At 37.2% G+C, this 25,073-nt stretch overlaps 3 protein-coding genes across 4 annotated transcripts; 2 read left to right on the top strand and 1 right to left on the bottom strand.

The window, feature by feature from the left end:
• Nucleotides 1–48: 48 nt before the first annotated feature.
• On the top strand, nt 49–3,386 carry nudt2 (nudix (nucleoside diphosphate linked moiety X)-type motif 2). The gene is made up of 3 exons (XM_082140338.1): nt 49–204; nt 961–1,087; nt 2,373–3,386. Exons 2-3 carry the CDS (start codon nt 964–966, stop codon nt 2,681–2,683), a joined length of 435 nt encoding a protein of 144 aa, XP_081996464.1. The 5' UTR covers nt 49–204; nt 961–963; the 3' UTR covers nt 2,684–3,386.
• Nucleotides 3,387–6,057: 2,671 nt separating this feature from the next.
• Nucleotides 6,058–13,073, bottom strand: ube2r2 (ubiquitin-conjugating enzyme E2R 2). Its single transcript, XM_082140333.1, has 6 exons — nt 12,378–13,073; nt 11,472–11,672; nt 9,378–9,464; nt 9,149–9,246; nt 8,146–8,280; nt 6,058–6,666 (listed from the first exon to the last, which is right to left on the bottom strand). Exons 2-6 carry the CDS (start codon nt 11,646–11,648, stop codon nt 6,411–6,413), a joined length of 753 nt encoding a protein of 250 aa, XP_081996459.1. The 5' UTR covers nt 11,649–11,672; nt 12,378–13,073; the 3' UTR covers nt 6,058–6,410.
• A 1,231-nt stretch (nt 13,074–14,304) lies between these two features.
• Nucleotides 14,305–23,383, top strand: ubap1 (ubiquitin associated protein 1). 2 transcript variants are annotated; one of them, XM_082141177.1, is made up of 7 exons: nt 14,306–14,482; nt 16,174–16,222; nt 16,360–16,484; nt 16,564–17,346; nt 19,450–19,608; nt 19,727–19,828; nt 20,806–23,383. In XM_082141177.1, exons 2-7 carry the CDS (start codon nt 16,183–16,185, stop codon nt 20,944–20,946), a joined length of 1,350 nt encoding a protein of 449 aa, XP_081997303.1. In that variant the 5' UTR covers nt 14,306–14,482; nt 16,174–16,182; the 3' UTR covers nt 20,947–23,383. The 2 variants fall into 2 exon arrangements, with proteins under 2 accessions (XP_081997304.1, XP_081997303.1); XM_082141178.1 differs by lacking the exon at nt 19,450–19,608 and having other exon boundaries at nt 14,305–14,482.
• The last annotated feature ends 1,690 nt before the right edge of the window (nt 23,384–25,073 follow it).

Here is a 25,073-nt window from a genome sequence, read left to right as displayed (position 1 = left end):
TTAAATCACCACTTAGGGAGCCAATCAGAGAGCGAAGCAGACTGCGTACTCTTGTACATCATCTTTGCGCCACAGCTGCGCAGCCAAAACAGAAAGTAGCCTTCATATTTAGCTCTTTTACATGTGTCATTCGCTTATTAATGAACAAGGTTATGTCTCATCTGTTCTAAACAAAAAGGAACATTCTATCATTACCGGCTAGACGTAAGTGGAATAATTTATTAAGTTAAAACAAACCATAATTTAAGATTAGCTATTGAATGGTGTTAGCCTGCTGTCTTGTCTAGATCAGGAAGTACATGCATGTTACACTTACGAGTCCAATTTAGTCCATTATTATTTCTAACCCACAATTTTAATTAACTGAAAACGCTTTCAAGAGAGTTGTAGGGCGCATTACCTGTGGCCGTGGGCAAAAATCATCTTTAGCCAGGTGGTTTAAAAGTCCTGTGCCCAAATTGTCTACTATGTTTCACTGTTGCTTTTCATATATACCCATTGCCATGCGATGTGCTAAACATAACAGTAAAGACTTTGGAACTCCTATAAAACCATCAAAAAGACCTGCTAAGACCAACTTTGAGTGGTTTAATGTGGTTTTCTCAGCTGGGATTCTACAAATCAAAGTATAAAAGAGTAGTTATTTTGGGTATTTGGGTAGGTATTTTGCAGTTTCCTTTTTAGAAAGCTCAGTGAAACCTCTTTGTGTTAAAACTGTAAGACAGTTGCATGTGATTTACCAAGCATTTTTGCCAGATTCTTCTAAGATCTTAAAAAAAAAAGAATAGAAAAAAAAAATCTAGATAAATCAGCTATGATTGGCCTTCTCAAACATTGTCTCATCTCAAACTGTGATTTTAATTATTATATAATTTTAATAAAGAAAGCAAAGTGAAACATGTTCTATGTTAAAACTATAATTGACAGTTGCATGTGCTTTACTAGAGTGTGTATTTCCAGGTCATGGCATTGCGGGCATGTGGATTTGTCATTTTTCGGCGTTTGGCCCAGCACCCTCCCCCTGATAATATAGAGTTCCTGCTGCTGAAGACATCCTATGGAGAACACCACTGGACACCACCCAAAGGTGCATCTCACAGCTTCTCATGATGCTTTTTAGGGTTGAACTCACTGGACTATCAATTTCTTTTGAAACCACAAGCTTTACCTTTAGTTCTGCCAATTTAAAATAACATATTATGGGTTATTTTCAACATAAAGTCTATCTCTACTAACAGAAAATGAGTCCATAAGGCATTACCAGAAGATCCTCCACCTATAAATATACTCACTTGAAATAAAGATTTACACAAATTTACAGTTCAAGTAAATACAAAATAAAAAATGTTTGCTGAGGAATTAAAGTAAACCACAACCGCTGCCACAAGTACTGGTGATTAAAGGTAGGGTAGGCAGTTTTCGGAGTGGCTAGCAAGAGCAAGCTAGCTTTGAAAGTATAAGATCCCACCCTCCTTTCAGAGCACGAGACGAGAGATGGCGTTAAATCATGTCTCAAACCACATGTCATTACAATAATAATGATTATAAACAGCTTAAAGAACACTGACCTGTACCACCTGACTGCTGCGGATTCATTTCGGCGTCGATAGTGTTGCCATTGAAACGCATAAATTCGAGTTATAAACCGCTCTGAGTATAACGTCACAGGTTTCCATCTCTTCCCAATTACAGTAGTTATGGTGTGAAAGCAGCATAAACTCAATGTTTTGGTTCAGGAGGAACTGTAAAAGCTGCTGTTTCGGTTGCGGCGCTCGGTGACTGATGTCTGTCTAACTCTGCATAGCATGAAACGCACTGATGACGTGTGATGTCTGCGCGAGCACGGAGCGCGCCGGAGGTATTAAAGTACATACGTTGACAGGCAGGTAGGACATCGTATCGGTATCGGTCCGAATGCAATGATTGGGCGAACATTTTACGGTCCTACGCCTTCCACAGACGATATATACACATATAAATACATTTAGACCACTTAACTTAGTGACCTACCCTACCTTTAAGTCACATGACCAGAAGCAGAGAGAGAGAGAGAGACTAATTCTACAAAAATAACAAATACCTAGAAGGTAAATAATCTAAAATAGGTCTTCTCACACACTGCAACATGTCCAGATATGCACCATGTCAACAGACACTATTAAGCATGAGTTAAAAATATATATATAAAAAATTAAATAAAATAATTTTACAGTGTATTGTATTTTTCTATTTTAAATATGATTTTTTTTTTCTTTTTTAAACCAACTACAACTTTTTACAGTTTGTCACATGATCTATCAGTAAAACCATGTGGCTATCTGAAATTTCTTAGTGTTGTTACTGGAAGAATAACATTGTCCTCCCCCTTTAAGGTCATGTTGACCCTGGAGAGGACGACTTTACCACTGCCTTGAGAGAAACTCAGGAAGAAGCGGGTTTAGGTAAAGATCACCTGCGTATTGTCGATGGCTTCCTGCAGAGGTTGCGCTATCAGGTCCGGGGAAAGGACAAAGAAGTCCTCTACTGGTTGGCAGAGCTCCGTGACCCAAACACACAGGTCATTCTCTCAGAAGAACACCAGGATTACCGCTGGGCAAAACTAGAGGAAGCCTGCAAGCTGGCAAAATACCAGGACTTACAGGACACACTTACAGCAGCACAGCAGCATCTAGAAACACAGTAGCATTTACACTTGGTTTTGACATTTAGACACTGACAGAGTTGAATACTTGCTTTCATCTTTCTAAATTTGTTATGGTGAAAATTATGTATGTGTAAAGAGACATTTGACATCCGTCCTTTTTGCTTCCAAGCTTTTTGCGTCTCTACTTGCTAAGCTGAATTTAATTTGAACTCATAATAAATTGCTTCCACATAGCTAAAAATGTTAAGATAAACTCACAACCACTAAATCTCCACCAACAAACAAAACAAAGCTGCCATTCATTTCAAAGAATGTTCCGGCTTCAATACAAGTTAAGCTCTAATGATGCCAAGCTGCTAATTACCAGAAAATAATTTTGAGTCACCCTACAAAAAAACACACTGAAAAAGTACACTTAAAATGGAAGTCTACCAGGCTTGTAAATGCATTTTGACACCATAAACATATTCAATTCAATAAAAAAAATCTGTGGTAATCAAGTGTGCCTCATAAAGCTTGCATTGTATTTAACCTGAAACAATGTGGTCTTTGGTCACTTTTTATACACCTAACTATCCAATCTAATTATCACTTGTTTCCATAAAAGTTTATCTGCGTACTGTACATTTTCAGAAATTATTTATGAATTGTATGCAAGTTATTTTGTGAACTCCTGAATCATGCAGATTGTCCTACATTAATTATAATGAAGCCAGTAAATAAAAAAAACAATGCTCGTGAACCAGTGCTGTTTTAGTATTATTTATATATTATAGTTTTTAATAATATTTTTAATTAGCTTTTAATTTTATATTTTTAATTTTAGTTTTGTAATTTTTTTTATTAGTTTTAAAAAATATATTTCTAAATTATTTTAGTACTTAAATTTAAATTGCTACGATTAGTTGCTTTATTTCAATTCAAAAATATATTTGTAATAGTTTTTTGTAATTTTGTGTTCAGTGTTGTAATTTTAATAACAATTACAACACTGTCATGAAGTGAAAGCACCTATAAATGTGTTGTCTAATGGTTTAATTGCTAAGGAGCATTAACTCCTGTACATACACACAAACAAAAATGAATTGAATTGTGATCATACAAGCAGTCTTAAAATGATCATACTGGACATATCACCCACCCACCCCACCCCGACCCGACCCGACCCGACCCGCACCTCCACCACAAAACTCAAATACTTACGTTTAGAATAGAAATAGGTATCAATTTAGATTCATTCTTACTGTTTTTCCATTCTTCTTTACGTGAATCTTTAGAATGATATTCCCTTTAACAACATTACAAGAAAAAGGAAATGCGTTGAACTTAAGAGCAAATAATGAATCCGGCTGTTTTGATGAGGACCACAAATCCTGTCTAAGAATTAGCATATGAAAAACAAAAAATCCTTAATGAAACATTAAAAACACAATCATGACACAAATAATAAAATCCTTCAAGACAAATCCACAGTTGACTAATGTCACAACACTTCGAAATGAACTTGGTTGTTTTGCTGTGCACAGGGGTGTAAATACACAGAGAGTCTCTTGCTGAACGTGAAAAATCCAGTCCGTTTTTAATCGATTCACGTCCCTGTTGAGCCCCCTTGGCTCATAGTCCAGAGGTTCAAGAGAGCGATTGAGTCGGGAACGATTGTTCTTGATAGTTCAGTGAGTTCCAGATGCTCGGCAGAATAAGAGAGCACCGTTCCCTCAAGATCCTCAGATCCACACTCCCTTTTGGAGGGGTTTCGTAGGACGAGGAATCAGCATCCGTGTCCTAGGCTGGTTTGCGGGAATAAAGGTGTACCTGAGACCCCATGTGCATAAACGTATACGCTTCCACCCCCATTAATGAGACCTTAGGGATTTGCGTGCCTCATTGGATGATTGACACATCATATAAAACACATTAAAACACACAAGCATGCTCTTGAAAGCTACGGCCCACCGTGGCCAACGCAAAAAAAGCATAAGACCGGGGATGAGAGGGCTCACATTGGTAAGCGAAATGTCCTCAGCAGTCACTGATCTCAAACCCCGAACTTAAACACCCAAGATTATCCCCAAAATCAGTGAGGAAAAGGAGAAATAGAAATGGTTTGGTACAGCAGCTCAGACAGTCATACGTGATCACTTACCAAGAGTATGTGTACGCTTAAAAGCATAACAGTATGATTACCTTCAGCCAATATCGGTGGATCAAATATTCGGAGCCAAACGTGGGACATCATCGTCGTGACTTAAACAGTCTCCTCATAGTTTCTGGGTCAGCGAATGAAGGTGTGCTGGAAGTAGCTGTAATGCTTGTGTTGCTGAGCACTTGAAAGCACCTTCATGTGCCATATAATCTGACACCGTGATTTAATGGCTCAAAAAGCTTAAGTGATTTGGGGGTACGAGCTGCGCATAAAAGGGTGTATGTAGTTAGTAGTTGTGAAGGTGACCCTGCTGATGTGGATGGCTGGTCAAAATGATGACACTTAAATTTTATGAGGAAGAAACAGTCTATTCATTGTCCATTTTTTCCACCCTTGAATACTTACCTTTTTTGTGGAAAAGTGGTAAATTAGGTACATACTGTAGAGTGGAATCAGTGAAGCCCTAAACTGTAAAGACAGTTATGAAGAATCTGTACATACTTGAAAATCTGGGAAAAGAACAGAACATTCATTTGTTGGTGATTTTACCAGGCATAACTAGCTAATGGTTGAGTTTAAAGGGTTAGTTACCTTAAATATATATTTTATCATTATTTACTCACCCTCATGTCATTCCAAACCTGTGTGGCTCCCTTGATTCAAACTGGCACACTGAATTCGGTTACGAAACCCGCAAGAATCAAGCAAATTTGGCACATGTAGGCTTAAATGAAATTTTAGAATGAATAACAACTTAAGTTTTGGCCTATTCCTCTTCTGAAGCCACCGTATGGCTACAAAATATTTAGAATATAGCTCACTAGTCATACTATTATGGTGTTTATAGTGTCGTTTTAGGAGCTTGTCTGAAATCACATAGTACATTTGACGAAGAACGAACTTTGCAACGGTCATGTTACTTGTGAACGGCAGTGAAGCAACACAGCTGACGCCACAACTCCTCTCCCGTGGCCTCATGGGATAGTAAAGCGTCCATCAGATGCTCACTTTAGAATCTCGCTGGAAGTAGTAGGTCATCCGGATATTTACTGTATTAATACTATGAATTCAGACTATTTTCATGTACTGTTTTACACCTACTATATAGCAGAAAAGTAGGCATATTCAGAGGCCGGGATTTTTTGGTTATAATCTATGGAAAAAAGCAGCTCAACCATCCTTCAAAATGTCTCTTTTTTTTTTGTTCCATGGAAGAAAGAATGTCCTACAGGTTTTGGAACAACACAAGGGCGAATGAATCATGACAGAATTTAAATTTTTGTGGGAACTAGCCCTTAAAGTTTTTAATATTTTTTTTTTTTAAATGAACATGTTTAAGGTGGCCTGACAAGCTCTGAATATCCAAAAGCCCTGAGGTTAAGAGGCAGGAGAAGGTGGGATGTGAAATGTAACTACAAATGACTGGTTTTATGAACCCATAGTGTACTTTACTGAGGAGCTGGGAGGTGCTGTAAGGACAGAGATCTGAAGGTTTTTGGAACAGAGTGAAAAATGAAAGCTTTAAGCATAGGAAAAGAGAAAAGAGAATCTGAAACATGAGGCTGTCGGGGTAAAGAATAGTGAGAAGGCGAAGGTCAGTGTCACGGAAACGGTGGAAGGAGGTCAAGACTCCTCATTGCCAGAGTCGTCTTCGTCGCCAAAACAGTCCCCGACCATTTCGCTGCCAATCCCAACGGCCTCTGCCTCGTCATCGTCATCATCATCCTCCTCTATATCGTCGTCATATAGATCGTCGTAGAGCAGGTCGGAGCTACTGTCGTGGGAAGGCACTTTGGTCTGGATGCAGTACTCGGCTAGCGTAGTTGGTACTTTTACTCCATCCCGCTCTGCATCTGCCTTAGTGGACATCACCTGCTTCCTGTGTACAACGCAGACACAGTGTCAGACAATCAATTCAGTTCATTAAATGTAACCACAGTCTACAAATATACACACAACAAAAAAAAAAATTACAGAACAAATAATTTCGAATGGTAAAGAAATCATTCAGCAAGGATGCATTAAATTGATCAAAAGTGACAGTAAAGACATTTATAATGTTATAAATAATTTATATTTCAAATAAATACTGTTCTTTTGAACCATCTATTAATTAAGGAATCATGAGAAAAATATCACAGTTTCCACAAAAATATTAGGCAGCAAAACTTTTCAACATGGATAATAATAAGAAATGTTTCTTAAGCAGCAAATCAGTATATTAGAATGATTTCTGAAGGATAATGTGACACTGAAAACTGGTGTAATGTTGCTTAAAAATTCAGCTTTGCCATCACAGAAATAAATCACATTAAAATAAATAAAACACTGATTTTAAATTGCAATAATATTTTACAACATTACTGTTTTTACTGTATTTTTGATCAAATAAATGCAGCCTTGGTGAGAGACTTCTTTCAAAAAGAAAGTCTTTTAGTTTTAAACGTTACTGTATAATTTCACTTCTTTTTCCAAAGAACAAGAAAATCATTCAGTTTTCTATTGAGGGATGTTTTGTTAGAAAAGATTGTCAATAAGAGAAAAGTTCAAAATTTTCCACTAATGTTTACTTGCCCAAAGTGGAACAAAGACACTCAGGACAGTATGTCCTAAACTTCAGTGAGATGGTGCAATGTAAGCGTGTTGGGCCAAAATTTGGCCTCAGCTAATGTTTACTCTAGATCTCAGCCAACTTCAGAGGTATAATTCAATTTTGGCATTTCCTGAAGAATATGTAAGTAGCGCTGCTATGTTGTAGATCCTCATGTTGCTGTTAGAGCATTGCTATACAGTTGCTAATGAGTTTTTGTGTGTTAGTATGTTGATGAATTCCGATCACTACACTCAACAAATTAATTCTTCACAGCTTAAATGGTCAAAAGCATACATGTCTCTATGATATTCTCATCTCTAGAAATGTCTTAGTTCCCCAACTTCAAAGTAAGTCTATGGATTTTTTTCACACGTTTTACGGTTCAATAGGCTACAATTGTAAGTCTGATGCAACAAGCCACACACTTTGAAATATTATTCAGTTCTGTAGTAGCACAGACAGTATTAAAGAAGTTTAATACTTAGAGTTTAAAAACTTTAGCTAGCATCTCAAATAATATATGAATCATTTAACTGTATGCATATATTATGCACTTTATACATTGTGCTTTGAAAAAAATAAAAATGCAAAATAAATAACTGTGAAATTCTGTAAAATAGGTCTAGCAAAATCTTGTTTATATTAAAAATTCAAGAGCAGGAAAAAGGTGACAGACTGACCTTTAAACTTAATATAATTTGATGGAAAAAGCTGACTTTGTTTTTTTTTTTAATGCAAGTCGTTTAAATGATAAAGTGATGGTACCTTATAATCTCTGCGTATTCCTTGTCCTTGCCTTTGCTGTCCCTCCACTTGCGAAACATGACTGAGGCGTCCACATTTGCAGGAGAAAAGGTGTTGGGTTCATTCAGCAGTGAGATCACACTCAACAGGATTGTTCTGCAAACAAACACACACACACTACCATAAGTTTGGGGTAGGTAACATTTATTAATGGTTTGAAATAAGTGTCTTATGCTCATTGTGGCTGCATTTATTTGATAAAAAATACAGTAAAAACAGTAATATTGTGAAATACTACAATTTAAAATAAATGTTTTAAAACATTTTGAAAATGTAATATATTCCTGTAATGTCAAAACTGAATTTTCAGCATCATTACTCCAGTTTTCAGTGTCACATGATCCTTCAGAAATCATACTAATATGCTGATTTGGTGCCCAAAATTTTTTTTTTATTATTATCAATGCTGAAAACAGTTGTGCTACTTAATATTTTGTTGTTAATAGATTTTTTTCAGGATTCTCTGTTGAAAAGAAAGTACAAGAGAACAGCATTTATTTGAAACTCATTTGTAACATTATAAATATCTTTACTGTCACTTTTAATAAAAGAATAATTCACCCAAAAATGATAATTCTGTCATCATTTACTCGCTTTCAAGTCGTTCCAAACCTGTATGAATTTCTTTCTTCCGCTGAACAAAAAAGACGATATTTTTAAGAATATGGGTAACCAAACAACTGATGTATGGAACAAAAATACTATGGAAATCAATGGGGCCAAGAAACTGTTTGGTTACCGAAATTCTTCAAAATATCTTCTTTTGTGTTCAGCAGAAGAAAGAAATTCACACAGGTTTGAAACAACATGAGGGTGAGTAAATAATGACAGAATTTAATGCACCTTTGCTGAATAGAAGTATTAAAAAACCTTACTGACACCAAACTTTTAAACAGTAGTGTATATATAGCCATAGTCATTCAGGGCGGTTTGTGGGTAATTGTGGGTATTTTCACCCTAATACCTGACATTCTGTGTGGGGTTCCATCGCTCCGAGGGCAGCTCTCCGCTCTGGGGGTCATCCACAGGAGGATGGAGGATGGAAATACAAACATCGCCATTCTGGGGTTGAGAGATGTATATTAAGCAACAATTGCAGCATTGATACTATATGATTAAGTTTTAAGCTGTTGTAATCCATTTGGTGGTGCAGTAAACACGCATCAAATGCACGCACACACAAGTATGTTCACCTCATAGATGTTTGGATGCCACATCTTGGTGAGGAATCGGAAAGTCGGAGGAGAGTAGGGGTAGTCAATAGGAAATTTGATATGGGCCTGGGGAAAAAGACATGGAGCATTATTAGCTTGCATGTGAGCCGTATTATAGCTAGTAAATGAGCCGTTATAAATCAGTCCCAAAATGGAAAGGACACATTAGACTAAAAGGGTTGGTATAAATATAATGCTCATGAATCTCAACATCATGTACTCTTCATCGGGTTTCTGATATGGTGCCAAAAGGGAGCTTGAGACGACAGTTCAACTAAACAGTGCAGTGCTGTGTTAAATGCTGCACTCTCTTCAGTCCACTGTTGATATAGTACTGTTTTGTGCTGACTTTTGTGATTGTGGTTATTATAACACTAGTGATTTTGAAAGTGATTGTGGCTTTGAGTTTAGTTATAACAACTGCAGTCGCTGTTATTTGGCTATGAGTACTGTATTAAAGGACTAGTTCAGCCAAAAATGAAAACTTTCTTTCTCACATGGAACACAAAAGGAGAAATTTTGAACAGTGCACAATAAACAATGTCTTTCAAGCTGCAAAAAGAACCATAAAAAAATCATTAAAGTTTAACATATTATCTTCCCCTCCGACCAGATAACTGAGTGAGTTAGATTAGAGCGACAATAAGTCTGATTTAGGAACTGATTTATTGAATGGATCAGAATTTAAAAAATGTGATTAGTTCATGCAGACATTGCTCACAAACACACTAAGTAGAGCTTATGGCAGGTTTCTCATGGTTTGCACTTTGCAGTGAATAACAGTGAAAACCACTTAAATTTCAGTCTGTTCCTCACAACAAGCTAACGTATGACTTGTAGGACTTGGAATATGATCCATAAGTAATATGGACTACTTTTATGGTAATTTTTTACTGCTCCTGCATCTTTTTTGATGTTCGAAGCCCTGCAGATAATAAGAGAATTGTAATTTTTGGGTGAACTATTGCTTTGAACATGAGTGCGGTGCTGCTGCTTCTCTGCCTTTGGAAATCCTGCTACTCGCTACTGTTGTTGACCGCTGATTATGTGTGACCAGATGAACTGGCTGGTGCTTAAGTGTAGCGTGACTGTGACGGTGTGAATGAAGATCTGTGTCACAGTCAAAGAACTTAGAAAGTCTTAGAAAGCAACAACCTGATGTAATCTAACTTCATTAGGGATCATTAGGAATAAATGGGAACAAACGATACAGTTCTTTGAAGCTAGAATTTTTTTTCTTTTTTACAGGAAACCTTGCATAAATATATAGTAAAATGAACATTATATTTGATGTATAACAAACTAGAAATGCTGTTCCCCAAAGATGCAAAATTTATATCCATGCAAATACTTTGTCTGATGGGTGGAACCCAAGCCTGTGCTCACAAAGATACCATAATCTTCCTCAAAACATGCTGTATCACATATATCACCCAGCTAAAACCACATTAAAATGCACCACATTAAAATAATGAATGTTTTACAATTCAGACAAAAAGGTGATCAAAACTCATGAGGGATCAATCCACAAACAAAACTTTGTAAGGGACTGAAAAAAGTATTATATTTTATTGTTTATTTTTATGTGCAGATAAAGACACATTTTAAAACTATATGAATCCGTCAAACTGAATTGCTAACATAAACTCTTTAATACTAAAACATCAAAGACTGTGACCTGTGGCATTGTTATGGTACAATAATATAACTGAAGGAATGCGGAGGAACTCTGTTGTGGTAAAGTTGATGATGCGTCACTGTGAAAGTACTGACTATTGCAGATGATAATATTCCACTGAGAATAAATAACTATGGGGGATATGGTTGAAACGTACTGTCCTTCTCTTTTTAGCTCTCATATTGAGATGTCATTAATATCTGTCAAGGCTATTAATAGAGATCTAGAGTATAAGGAACACACCACCAGGGAGAGAAGAACTAGAGATTGCAAAACATGGGAGAACATGGGGTGTGAGATAAAATGAAATATAATTCTAAAAACTGTGAATGTTGATCTGACTCGAAACACCCTGGTCCGATGGTAAGCATTCAAGAACATTTTTTCAGGCTTACCTTGAAGTAGCCCCCTTCATAAAGTGTGTTTGGAGGGCCAAAGATGGCCACCTCCCAGTTGTAGAGGTCCGACTCCTCCACCAGAGTGATGCGGAAACCTTCCACTGGCTCCTCCTGCAGGGATTTCAGCTCCAGCATCAGAGCCTTCTGAGAGCTCGGCATTTGCTGGTGTGCCATGACAGTCCCAATCCTTCAGCCTTACTGTGGATTCAAAGAAAATGTGGAGTTTTTTGTTTTTTTTACAGATAATATATTATTTTATAGTTTTTTTTTAGCAATTCCGTTATGACAACAATAATAATATTTCATAATATCTTGCTGTTCAACTCATTATTTATGCATAGTGGTATTAACAGAGGTATTACTACTAAAAAAGATATAGTGTACACACACAGACATTATAAATAATATATATATATATATACACACACACACACACACACACATTATGTAAACATCAGAAACTTTTGTTAGATGCGACTAATCGATTTGACAGCACTAATGTGTGTATATATATGTATATATATATATATATGAAGAGTTCAGATGCAAAAGCCTCTAAGTGCCATCTGAAAATGTAGGTATAGGTAATTTTCATTGCCATTTAAGTGAAATTACTGAACTTAAATATATGAGCTTGATAAAAATTATCATTCTAGAAGAAAATTTCAGATGGCACTTAGAGACTTTTGGATCTGAACTCTTCATATATATATATATATATATATATATATATATATATATATATAGAGAGAGAGAGAGAGAGAGAGAGAGAGAGGTGTAGAAAATTGCAAAAAGAAAAAAGAAAAACACTTGTTTACAAAATTATGATTAGATTAGTAACGTTAAGCAAAAACTATGCAACAACATTCTGATAAATAAAAACGTTGATAAACTGTTAATTACCAGCGCAGCTCCTCGGGAAATGTGATGTTTGAGTTCCTTAAACTTCCAGCTTCATGTAAATATTAATACGTTGCTGATATTTATTTATTCCTTGGGGCCCAGAAGGGATTGTTAACATCAATTTTCCTTTGTTATTTTTCGAATCCTGTTGCTTTTCCTTTTAGCCGTGAAGTAGTCCAGTCTTCAAGCAGAAATAAAGACAATTCAATCAATTTACCGCCCTTATAAACAGTAAAAAAATAAAGCAGCCGTTTGTTCTGTATCTGCTGCTGCCCGCAATGGAGGTGAAGGCGATGGGTCGGGAGTTGTCCTCGTGTACTGCCCTAACGCGTAAAAACTCTACAGCATGCAAATAAACCTCTAAATTCGCTTTATATGGTGCAGAATATGTTTGTCAAACCCTGCAGGTCGCTGTCATCACGCCGTTTCGTTGCGGGTCTTCGGCCGCACAGCTGATCAGCTGCTTGTTTACATTTGTTCTGGTGCGAGGCTTCAACGCACCTTCAAAACCCCCCGTTTGCGCACAGAATTACACTGCAAACTCTGCTTTATCCGTCCAGACCGACTCGACAGCGAATTGACGTAATGGTATGGGTGTTATGGTAGTGGGATATGGAGATTAAAGAGAGCGCAGTAGAGATACAGATATGAACGAAGTCGACAGGTGATGATTTCTTTCGCCGTTTCTCAATCGCGTCTATTGATGCTTCCGGTTATCACTGTGCGTGCCTGAATACGTCTTTACGCGTGTGCGTCATGACGCAAGACACTCAACTGTAAATACACTTTTAGGCCCGTTTTCACAATCAGGGTTTAGATTATTTCAGGTATTCCTTAGTTCAATTAGGATATTTAAGTAGCTTTTATAAACGCGTCTCTGAAGAAAACATTACTGGTGTGCATCTTGAGACAAAGCAATGGCACTCTCATATTTTAAGATATGTCACTGCAAGTTATTTTCAGTTAAAACAGCTCAAAAATGTTTTAGTCTGGGACTAGGCTTAACAATTTTCTGCTTGGGGAAACTTGGGGTTAGTGTACACAGTAGTACAGTACAGTCCATAGTACACTCCCATAGAGTTATATTACATGTAGCCTACACATCATAATGTTATGCATTATTACATAGGTAGTAATGTGCATATAATATATATATATATATATATATATATATATATATATATATATATATATATATATATATATACATATATATGAATTAAGGGGAGAAGAGTTAGTCGATTTGTAAGTATGTAAACGTAAGAAAGTAATATAGATTTTAAAAATACTAATAATAAAAATAATAATAAGACAAAAATAATAATAAGACAAAATCAAAATGGAAAAGTAAGGGGAAATTAAATTAAATTACCTCAAAAAAGCCTTACTATGTTTGCCTGTATATCATCCTTATCGTGTCAAAATAATCTACTTTGCATAATGTAAATTTAAAGAGTTTTTTTGGTATGAGTTGATCAAACTTTAATGTGTAGCCTGATGGATGGATGGATGGATGGATGGATGGATGGATGGATGGATGGATGGATGGATGGATGGATGGATGGATGGATGGATGGATGGATGGATAGATAGATAGATAGATAGATAGATAGATAGATAGATAGATAGATAGATAGATAGATAGATAGATAGATAGATAGATAGATAGATAGATAGATAGCTGATGGATAGTAAAACTGGTCTACTTTTTGAAAGTGTATGGACAAACACAAATGATCTATTTTATCAATGTTTTACTCAATGGTTATATTATAACAGTTGACTAACCAACAATATCCAACAAACTAAAATAGATCAAAACATTCCTTTTCAAACCCGTGCTGAACCCATGTGCAAAGTCCGACACAGATGACGTCTCCTAAACTGCTCCTCGCTGATTGGTCGAATCTGTAATCATTCAGTGGCAACGCATGTCGTCACACAGGAACCGAAGGAGGCGGTCAAACCAAGATGGCGTTCCGCGATGAAGCAGGAAATATACTCGGTTTTCAGTAAATCTCCTCATTTGAGAGCGTCGACCGGAGCTTGTTTGTCCGAGGACAAGTGAGAGACTTATTCGGAGACTGAAGACAGAGCAGATATTGGTAAGGACACCGGTGGGACGTGCAGGGACAGTTTGAGGGGCGGTGGCAGAGGAAGTCGGGCCCTGTTAGGTCGCTTCACTAACCTGAACTGAAACAAAACTAGACAGTTGTTTTTAACCAGGTGTCCACATTAATTTCTGTGCTTCTCTAGTTCTGAAGTACCAAATCTTTGATTTTAGATCATACATATTTTCGTTATTTGATTGACATGTCAGATCGAAAAGAGAAAATCGTAGTAGCTTGGTAAGATGCCAGGAACAAATATGTCATCATCCAGTTTTAATGTAAATCAACTTCGAAAGACTGTCTCATCAGTATATGTAAAGATTTATTGTTGAATTTAAACTGGTATTGGACTCATCTAGCTTGCTGTCTGTATGCATTTTTCATTGTCTTTAGTACGCAACAAATCTGTTGGCTGTATGTAGTAATAACAGACGATCAGCTGTTATGCTTTTTTATGTAAGACATCATGGGTGGTGAATTGACTTCAAAACCGGTTTTATCAGCCTGTATGTCAGCATGTGATACAGTTTTGGGCTAGTTCCCTCTCTGGTTATCATGAAACAGATTGTCAGTTGTGCTAAACTTCCTGTAAATGTAGAAGTTTGTGTGTTTACAGTTTCAAAAGAAAAGTCCAAGCGATTCTTGTAACTTAATGCTGTTTGGACTATGTCAATGCTTTGTTTTCTAGTGATCTGACAATATTGTGTTTTTAAATGTTCGAAAGTATCCGATTACCAATATGCAGCCATTCTTTTTTACATTTTGACGTAATCAAATCATTCGACAACGACAACATGCCCTAATATGCATTAATATTGTTGTTTTGTATTTTTTTCAATATTTGTTTTGGGAATGGTTAACTGTTAAACTTAAAACGGTATGCATTTTACACTTGAGAATAAATGTTATGTAAAGAGTAATTAATGCAAACAATATACACAATACATGATTAGATTTTTTTTTTAAATACATTTTTTGTTCAGTCAGGACTCATCAAATTGTTTAAAAGTGCCAGTAAAGATTTTCCAGAAAAAATTCATTTTCTTGTTTTGAACTTTCTATTCATCAAACAGTCCTAAAAAAGTATCACTTCTGTTTTCAGCATTCAACAATGACAGTTTTGCCGTCAGGGGAATACATTTCGTCTTAAATTGTAATATTACTTCATGATATTCCTGAATTTGCTGTATTTTAATCAAATAAATACAGCCCTGGCCTGAAAACAACAGTTTCAAAATTGTACTGACACCAAACTTTTAAACAGTAGTGTATAATATATATAGGTCAAACATTTTTCCATTGGTTATGACATAGTTTCAATTTAGTTTGTGTAATTCTTTGTATTTAAGAGCAATAGTAAGATTACTACAGCTCTTAACGTTGAATTTAAATAGCATATTTCAGTAGAGTCTTAAATATCTTTAGTATTGTGTTGGCATAATCACTCACAACCAAGCAATTCTGTTGTTATCTTAAACAATATAATTCTAATTCTATACTTCTCAGCAAATTGTTTCCAAAATATTTTCTCAAAACTTGCTTGTTATGTGATATAGGATATATATATTGTAATTTCTTATGTCAAAATAGTAACTTCTGTAGAGGAAAATCAAAGTACCAAGGAAGAGAAAATAGGTAACTGTCCTCAGTTTGTGTGAATTTATGTTGTTTGTTTATTTCTTTAGTTACTCTAAATGGCTGCGAGGAAGTCTGGATCAGATATCCACAACAACGGTGAGTCAGCCAAGCAGCTGTCATGACTGTTTATTATATTTTAAAAAGACCACAAAATTAAAAATACAACATTTAAATGGCTAATTTTAACTCATTTGGTTTCCTTGTTCTTCTGTTACTTTACTTGATGTTTCAAGGACCCGTCAGCTACCTTGAGGATGTTCCCTTCAAGCTCAATGAGAAATTCCGCTGTCCCTCAAAAGTGGGTCTTCCCATCGGCTTCTCTTTGTCCGACTGTAATTCCAAACTCTTAGATCTGCAAGTAAGTCGGATTTTCCCTCTAACTTTTCATCATATAAGTGTTTTGGTCAGAAATAATGAATGCTTTGCTTTTACTCCAGTATGACTTCAGTCTAGAGCGACGGAGCGTTCAGTGGGGGGAGGAGCTTGCCAAAGCACGAGCCGCCGAAGCTCGAGCGGCGGAGGTCGCCCGGGTGGACTCTGAAAATGAAAGGCAGGCTGCTGTTCAGGATGCAGATGTCGGATTGGTTGGGGGGAAGAAAGCCCGCCCCTCTGATGAGCAGGACGTTCTCCCACCAGCATTGAACCCGGTTTTAGCTGGCCTGTGGCACAACGCAATCCTTACGCCTCTCCCAGCCCCCTCTTTTGGACCGACGCAACCAGCACCTAGCAGCCCGGCCCCGCAGAGTCTGAACTTAGCTGACTTTGAGCGAGAGGAGGACCCTTTTGACAAACTTGAGCTTAAGACACTGGACGACAAAGAAGAGTTGCGAAATATCCTGCAGAGTCAACCGCAGTCATCCATTTCGCCTCCTCAGCTTCCTCCAGCCGAAAATCGCCCCACTTCTCCAAGTACTACGCCTCCTCTTCAGGCCAAAGCAGGAATGTTCCATAAACCCAATGGACTGGTTGGACTGCTGGACTTAGAACGAGGTGGGGTTGTGGGGACCCGACAGATTGATGCCGACCGCCCATGTAATATTCGCTCACTGACTTTCCCCAAGCTTTCAGACCCAGGAGACTCCCCCTCAGAACCTCCTCTCAGCGTTTACCCACCACGCAGTCTGTCCAACGGCATGCCTCCATCCCTGCAGAGAACAGCATCCAACACGACACTCCCCCAAGAGCAACCTGTCTATGCTCAGAATGGAACAACGAAGCAGGTATCGTAAAATAGATGAAAACATTTGCATTTCAGTGCTGATTGTTAGCATGTAAAATAGTCAACCTATGTTCAGCGGAAAAACACGAATGTGACGACAATTCAAATTATATTACGCAGAATTTAAGTAAAATCTCCAGTGAGTGGTGCTAAACGCGTGTTCAGTTTTATCTGAAACCCATGAACTTGAATCTGGCAACGTTTTATTTCATTGCTTGTTGTACGTATCCAAGTGAAATCCAGTGAGTCGTGCTTAATCGCATTTGAAAATAACATAGCCCCTACACTGAACCCTACCCTAATCTTATCCGATAGTGTTAACATAAGCAAACGTGAGACATCAAAGTATTTGCTAAAGCAACCATGCTGTTTTAGCTTGCTTTGAGCTCTTTTTCTTGAATCATTTCACTTGAATCAAATGGTAGCTGAATAGCTGTACCAGGTGAGCTACCGAGCAATTTTACTACGTCAGAAAAGCCATACAAATGGAGCTGGTTATGTGATGCGAACGCCAAATGTATTAGTTCACAAATCATTCACTACAAATCAAGTCATAACATAGTAAATCAAGTCTTTCTTAAAGTCCCCCTGTGGTGAAAATCAAGTTTTAAATGTTGTTTATGTGTCTATGTGGTGTTTTTAATATGCTTTAAGACAAACCATGTGCAAATTCATAAGTCAAAACTATTGCTGAGTATTTTCTCTTTAAAACTGCAGTGATCTAAAGACGTCACAAACTACCATGTAACCAATCACATATTTGCTGGTGGGCTTTAGCATATCATTAACTATGACCGCTCTGAAGCAGTGAAGTCTCAAGAGAAGCCAGGTTATCCCGGTATATTTTTCTGTTGATATGAAAAATCAGATAGATTTAGCAATATAGCAGGTGAATTATGTATATTAAGATGTTCTGATGAACTATATGCCTCTCTACACTGACATTCTGAATTGTTCAAAGCATTTCTTTTTTATAATTCAACTTTTTTATTGTTCAACAAAACTTCAGAGTACATCACCACATTATTCAGTAATCATATTTGCAATTACACATTCAGCAACTAGTCACAGTGGAATACAACCAAAACAAAAGCACATGGAAATTAAACAATTGTTAAGCAGTCCTATTCATTTACACCATTTTTATATGCTCATTATGCAGTCTCCCCAAAATTCTCTCATATGAAGCAATTTCAATCATCCCATCAATCCAGTCTTTCAGGTCTTGGGTTTTGGGGCATTTCCAATTTCGTAAAAATCATCCTGGCAGCTGTAATACAACCACTCTTAATAAGGATAAATGTATTTTTTGCTATGTTGGGTATCACTGATATATCTCCAAGAAGGCATAGTCATGGTTCCACGGGTAAATTAGACCCCATCCACTCTTCAAGTACTGCCAGAATTTTACATCAGAATGGGTGAACTAAAGCACGTTCCCAAATCATATGTAAATAAGTACCCTCTTCTTCTGTTTCAAAGCATTTCTAAGGATTCTGAGGCAGCTGTCTGACTCTGAGATGGCGAATGGGAACATGGTTCATGTAACATTAGCAACACATTATTAGCTGTTTTATAACACAGTCAAGCAAAAGGCTAATTATATGAATTACCGGTATGTGTCCGACGTGGTTAAGAGCGATACCATTGTGCAGCGTTTGCCTAAGTTGACCGAGTGAATCTGTGAGCTGGTGTGAATGAATGGAGGAGGGGTTAATTAGCATATTCATAGATCTGCATGTACTAAATGAAGCAAGGGTGTAGAGTTACATTCAAGCTATTTTAAGGCACGAAGAATGTTTTTTCACGAAAAAAAAAGTGTTTAAATATGTCATTATGGTGATCAAAGATCAATTTTAAGGGATACAATTATTGACTACAGGGGGACTTTAACCAATCTATAATAATAATCATTTCTGTGAAAAAGGAATAAAGGTTGGTGTTTTACTGCCACTATTGGTCATTTCAACTGGAAACTGCAGTGAATTGTATCTATATTATGTACTTATGTTACAGTTTTGCCACAATGTAGGAAGAGCCACGTTATTCCAATGAGCCAAGGTTGAAAATAGTTCAATTAATTTTCTTCTAAACGTCTTTGCAGTCAAACCCGGTCACAGCTACTAACCATCCGTCTGCTGCCACGATCCTTCTCGGCCTTTCTCCCAGTGAACGACAGTGTGTGGAGACAATTGTGGGCATGGGTTATTCTTACGAGGGTGTTCTCAGAGCCATGCAAAGACAAGGACAGAATGTGGAACAGGTCACTTTTTTAGGCTTGGTTCTCCTTACTATCAGTCTCTGTGATAGTGTTGTTTATGTAAACGATTAAATGAGACTCTTTAATTACTTAGTTGTTATTCCACTTCTCTCATTCGTAGGTGCTGGACTACCTGTTTACTCTCAGTCGACTGTGCGATCGAGGTTTTGATGTGACTGCTGTGGAGGAGTGCTTGGAGATGTACCAGGGCTCTGAGGAAAAGGTTGGTGAATTCTGAACAGGCACAAATACGCACAAAGACTGAATTACTAATTTGAATATACATTTGCATCTATACTTGTTTCCATGTGAACTTGAAAACACTGATCCTATAGAATTTATAGATCCTATAGAATTTAAAAAGAATTATACTTTGTATGAACCAAGTGTCGTTTAGGAGTCTGTGAGGTAAATATAATGTCTTTACAGCAACATTACAGATAGTTCATTTCAGATGCAAAAGTACAAAACTTGTCTGATCAAAGGTCAAACTTTTATTGACCATTAGCTCACAATAATCATAATAACATTAACATGTTTTATTAAAGGGTTAGTTTTAAAATATTTGCTGTACTTTGAAACTTTTTATTCATCAAAGAATCCTGAAAAAAATGCATCCTGCCTGGTTTCCATGAAAATATTAAGCAGCACAACAGTTTTTCAACATTGATAATAAGAAGTTTTTTGAGCAGCAAATCTGCGTATTAGAATGATTTCTGAAGGATCAGAAATCATGTGGATCATGTGACTCTGAAGACTGGAGTAATGATGCTGAAAAACTCAGCTTTGCATCACAGTAATAAATTACATTTTTAAACATATTCAAATAGAGAACAGTCATTTTAAATTGTAGTTTTTGCAATATTACTGTTTTTCTGTATTTTTTTTATAAAATCAGATTTAATCTAATTCAGTTTAAATATGGCAGTTCAGTAAACAATTCAGTTCAAATATGTCATTAAATATATATTTAACATTGACTTAAACATTTTATATTCACACAAAGCTATTGCACGGTTTTTGAATCCCTGGAATATATCGGCTACTTTTATGTCTCCTCTTCTTTCTTTTTTTTCTTTCTTTTTGGATCCCTGTGCCCATTCTGGACCTTTTGCATTATATTCCATGGAATAAAAAGTCATAAATATTTGAAACAAAACAAGGTTGTGGGTAAATGATTCTCAACATTCTCTCCCATAGGCTCTTGAGTTTCTGCAGCTGATGTCACGGTTTGGGGAAATGGGCTTTGAGAGAGACACTATTAAAGAGGTACTACTCGTGCACAATAATGACCAGGATAAGGCGCTGGAGGATCTGATGGCCCGAGCGGCTGCGAGCTGAGCTTCGAGAGTCCGTCCACCTGGAGCCACCCCTCCCCTGGCCCTCCGAGGGGTCCTGGCTGTGGAAGGATGTGATTCTCTTATCTCTAAGACAGGACGACTGATTTTGTATCCTAATAAAGATATACCTCTCGGAGTAGGGATTGATGGCACCGCTCAACTGTGCATTCATCCCTCTTCAGCTGTATGTCTGTTAAGTGATCTTAGAACGGTGACGAGTGGGAGGAGCCCAAAACCCTCCTCCGAGAATCGGCATTGGCTAGTGTCTCTGTTGCCATGGTGACCGGCTAGACTGGGCGGGACTGGAGAAACAGAATTGAGCGGAGCCCCATTTACGCCAGGTTTGACAGATTACCGACTCGGAGTGACACTCGAAGCTATTACGCTGCCATCTCCCGCTGCTGGACGCAGGCTTTCGAAAATTGAAACCTGAACACTCATAAATACAACCCATGGCTAAACAGAAACCCCACTGAAGTGCCCTCTCTCTATTCTGTCTCTGCTGTTTGTTTGTTCATACATTGTTTATATGTTTGGCAGGTGGAAATACTTTATCTTTCTTCATTTGTCCTTTTTTGAGATTGTGTTTCTTTGCTCTATGGTTAGGAACTGCTTTAACAGAACTAATCAGCATTATGTAAGTTTGCCCAGTTGGCTTTTGCACTGGAATGAACACATTTGGCAAGAGAAATTGGTAAGTTCGGCTGGAGCTGCAAAATTTAAACGATGCCGCCACGTTTTCATACAAATGACATGCGAATACTGCACAGGCACACTGAATCACAGATGTTAATATAAACATATTTAAAGATCTGTAAAGATACACTGTCGGTTTCCATCTGTAATAAAGAAATTGAGAACATTAACACACCCTACTGAGGTTAACACATTAATATGAGATTTATTCTGAAATCTATTGGACGAAGCAGAAGAAAAATGGAGGTGTACACTAGCACTCAAAAGTTTGGGGTCTGTAAGATTTTGTTTTAAAGAAATGTATACTTTTGTGTAAGCATAGATGCATAATATTGATCAAAAGTGACCTTTATGATTAGAAAGATTTCTATTTCAAATAAATCCTCTATTCATCAAAGACTCCTGAACCACATTTCCACAGAAATATTAGGCAGCACAACCATTTTCAGTTTGATAATGATTACCAAATCAGCATATTAGAATGATTTCTTAAGGATCATGTGACACTTTAGACAAGATTTTTTTATATAAATGTATACATGTAAATTATTACAAATTGAGGAAATTGATTGATTTAACGTGATATAACAGCTCATAACGGTTAAATTGTAATATTTCACAGTATTACTGTTTTACTGCATTTTTAATCAAATAATGCAGCCTTGGTGAGCATAAGAGACGAGTTCTTAGAAAACATGAGTGAATCTTACCGACCCCAAACTTTTGAGCCGTAGTGTCCTTAAGTGATAGGTGTGCAATAGATCTGAAGTTGAGACTGTGAATTCTTGTGGCACATCTTTTGGGCCAGTAGAAACTCTTTGAATGGACTTTAAGCTTTGATCACAAGAGGTAAAGTGCATGTCTGTTAAAATACTGGCCAACTTGCTCAGAGAATGGCTTTCTCTTTAGACAGAGGAAAGCAGAAAAAAGAGGCGGAACTGTGCAATGTAGGAACTTTACTAACATAATTTATTAACATATCTTAATCCGGTAGAATTTTTTGGCTCAAATGTAGATCCAATGTCTAACCTCATAACGTTTTGATACTGAATTTTGACCTTTGGTTATCAGCGGGTGAATGTCATGAAAAAATGTCCAGGTCATATTCCACCCCAAAATCCCCCAAAAATGTATTTGTGTATTGGAGAAAACCAAGCCTATATTTAGGACCAATAAGTTGTTGTTGTTTGTTTTTTTGTTTTCTTCTCCTCTTTTACTGAATTTTGTTACAAAAAAATTATAATCTCAATTTCACTGCAATAATGGTCTGATAAATAGACTTTAATTTAAAAATAAGGTTTTTGTTTTGTTTTTGTTTTTTGTAGTGAAACATGACCTGTATATGTTCTTGAGAGGTTTTGTGACATTTGCCTAAAAATTGTGAGTGTGCCATTTCTTTTTTTCTTTTTACTTTGTGTCAGTTCCCATCACACCAATTCATTTAGGTTGAGATGTAGATTTTTAATGCCCCAGCTGCCAGAGACCCTTATTTGACTCTTTAAAGTGTTCAAATATACAGCAGTCTTCAGTTGTAAAAGGCTTTTACCTGGCATGAGACGGTACTAAAAACCTCAATCAAGATAGTCCAGAGAAACATGAGTGTGTTACTGTTGATACCCTTCAAATTATATCAGGCATATTCCTCTGATATGGAATCACTTTTGAAAGATGTCTCTGGGCCAGATATATAGGTTATTGGGGACCTCATATGGCCCATTATGAATAAAAATGCTGCATTATCATTTTGTTTTTATTTTTTAATTTCACCTTTATAGGTACAAAAACAGCTCACTTTCCATGTGCAATTTATTTTGACAAGTGTTGCTTCAAAATCATGATTCAATTGTGATGTGCCACGTGGCGTGGGTGCTTGTTGATGCAGGTGGATCTCATGTGGTCAAGGTCACCCAAAAATCAAAAGAAAAAAATAAGAAAATGAACTTTGCATTTAGAATATTAGAATTTTTTTATGATGAGTTACCATTACGTAAACATACATTCCTCTCTCTCTAGATATAGATAAAAACAAGGGTTGGACAATGAAACTGAAACACCTGGTTAGTATTGTGTAGGGCCTCCTTTTGCGGCCAATACTGCTTCAATTCGTCTTGGGAATGATAGATACAAGTTCTTCACATTGGCCAGATTGATTTGAGCCATTCCTCTTAGACCATTGGCCAAGTCACTATGTGATGCTGGTGGAAGAAAACGTTTTCTGACTTGCTCCTCAAAATACTCTCAAAGTGTCTCAAAAATGCTTAGATGTAGTGACTGCAGGCCATGGGAGATTTTCAACTTCACTTTCATGTACATCAAACCATTCTGTCACAAGTCTTGGTGTGTGTATTGGTGCATTATCATGCTGAAACACGGCACCTCCTTCGGGGTACAATGTTTGAACCATCAGGTGCACATGGTCCTCTGGAATGGTTCGCTTGTCCTTGGCAGCACCCATCGAGCACAGTTGGGAACGCCATGCCCAAAAACATCACTGATCCACCACTCCGTGCTTCTCTCTGGGCAGCAACAGTCGGGAAGTTAAGCCTCTTTGGGGCTTCTCCACACCGTAACTCCCACGAATGTGGGAAAAGACGGTGGTCTCATCAGAGAACATGTTTCACATTGTCCACAGCCCAAGATTTGCACTATTGGCACCAATGAAACTGACTTGGCATTGACACGAGTGTCAACCTTTGGCAGCCCGACCATGAATGTTAACTCAGTGGAGCTCCTGACGAACAATTTGGTTGGAAACAGGAGAGTCAAGGTGTGAATTTAATTCTGCTGTATTTTTCAGTTTTTTGGATACATTCAGGGTTAGTGCCTGGACATCCCTTTCAGACAGCTTCCTCTTGCGTCAACAGTTACTCCTGTTGGATGTGGTTCGTCCTACGTGGTGGTATGCCGACATTACCCTGGATACCATCGCTCTCAATACACCAAAAAGACTTAATGTCCTGGTCACAGATGCGCTAGTGATACTTGTCTTCTTTTGAACTCAGATATGTCTCTGATTATGTTGTGTGGATTGCAATATTTGATGTACAGCTGTTCTATTGCTCTGCTAATTCAACCTTCACACACTGCTCTTACTGATGGAATGTAAAATCAGTTAAGATTGCATATATAGGCTTGAAACCTCCAACACTATATTGGACAGTGTTTCAGTTTCATTGTCCAACCCCTATATATATATAGTCGTGAAATTGCTAAATCAATTTTTTCTTTAGTTTTTTTTAGATGAAATATGACCTGCATATGTTCTTGACAGATTTCATGAGGTTCACCCATCCCGTACGGGACTGATTATTCAAATAAAGTAAACATGATTCTTCCTCGTCTGTTTGTGTCAGCATCCCTCAGTCTAGGCTGAACAGACTAGAAAAGGCTGAAAAGAACAGAGCAAACCCACTGCTGGGTGCATCACAAAGA

Source organism: Leuciscus leuciscus, assembly GCF_965113295.1.
Source record: "Leuciscus leuciscus genome assembly, chromosome: 16".
Classification (NCBI taxonomy): domain Eukaryota; kingdom Metazoa; phylum Chordata; class Actinopteri; order Cypriniformes; family Leuciscidae; genus Leuciscus; species Leuciscus leuciscus.
Note: the sequence above shows the minus strand (reverse complement) of the source record. Positions and strands in the feature narration are given on the sequence as shown.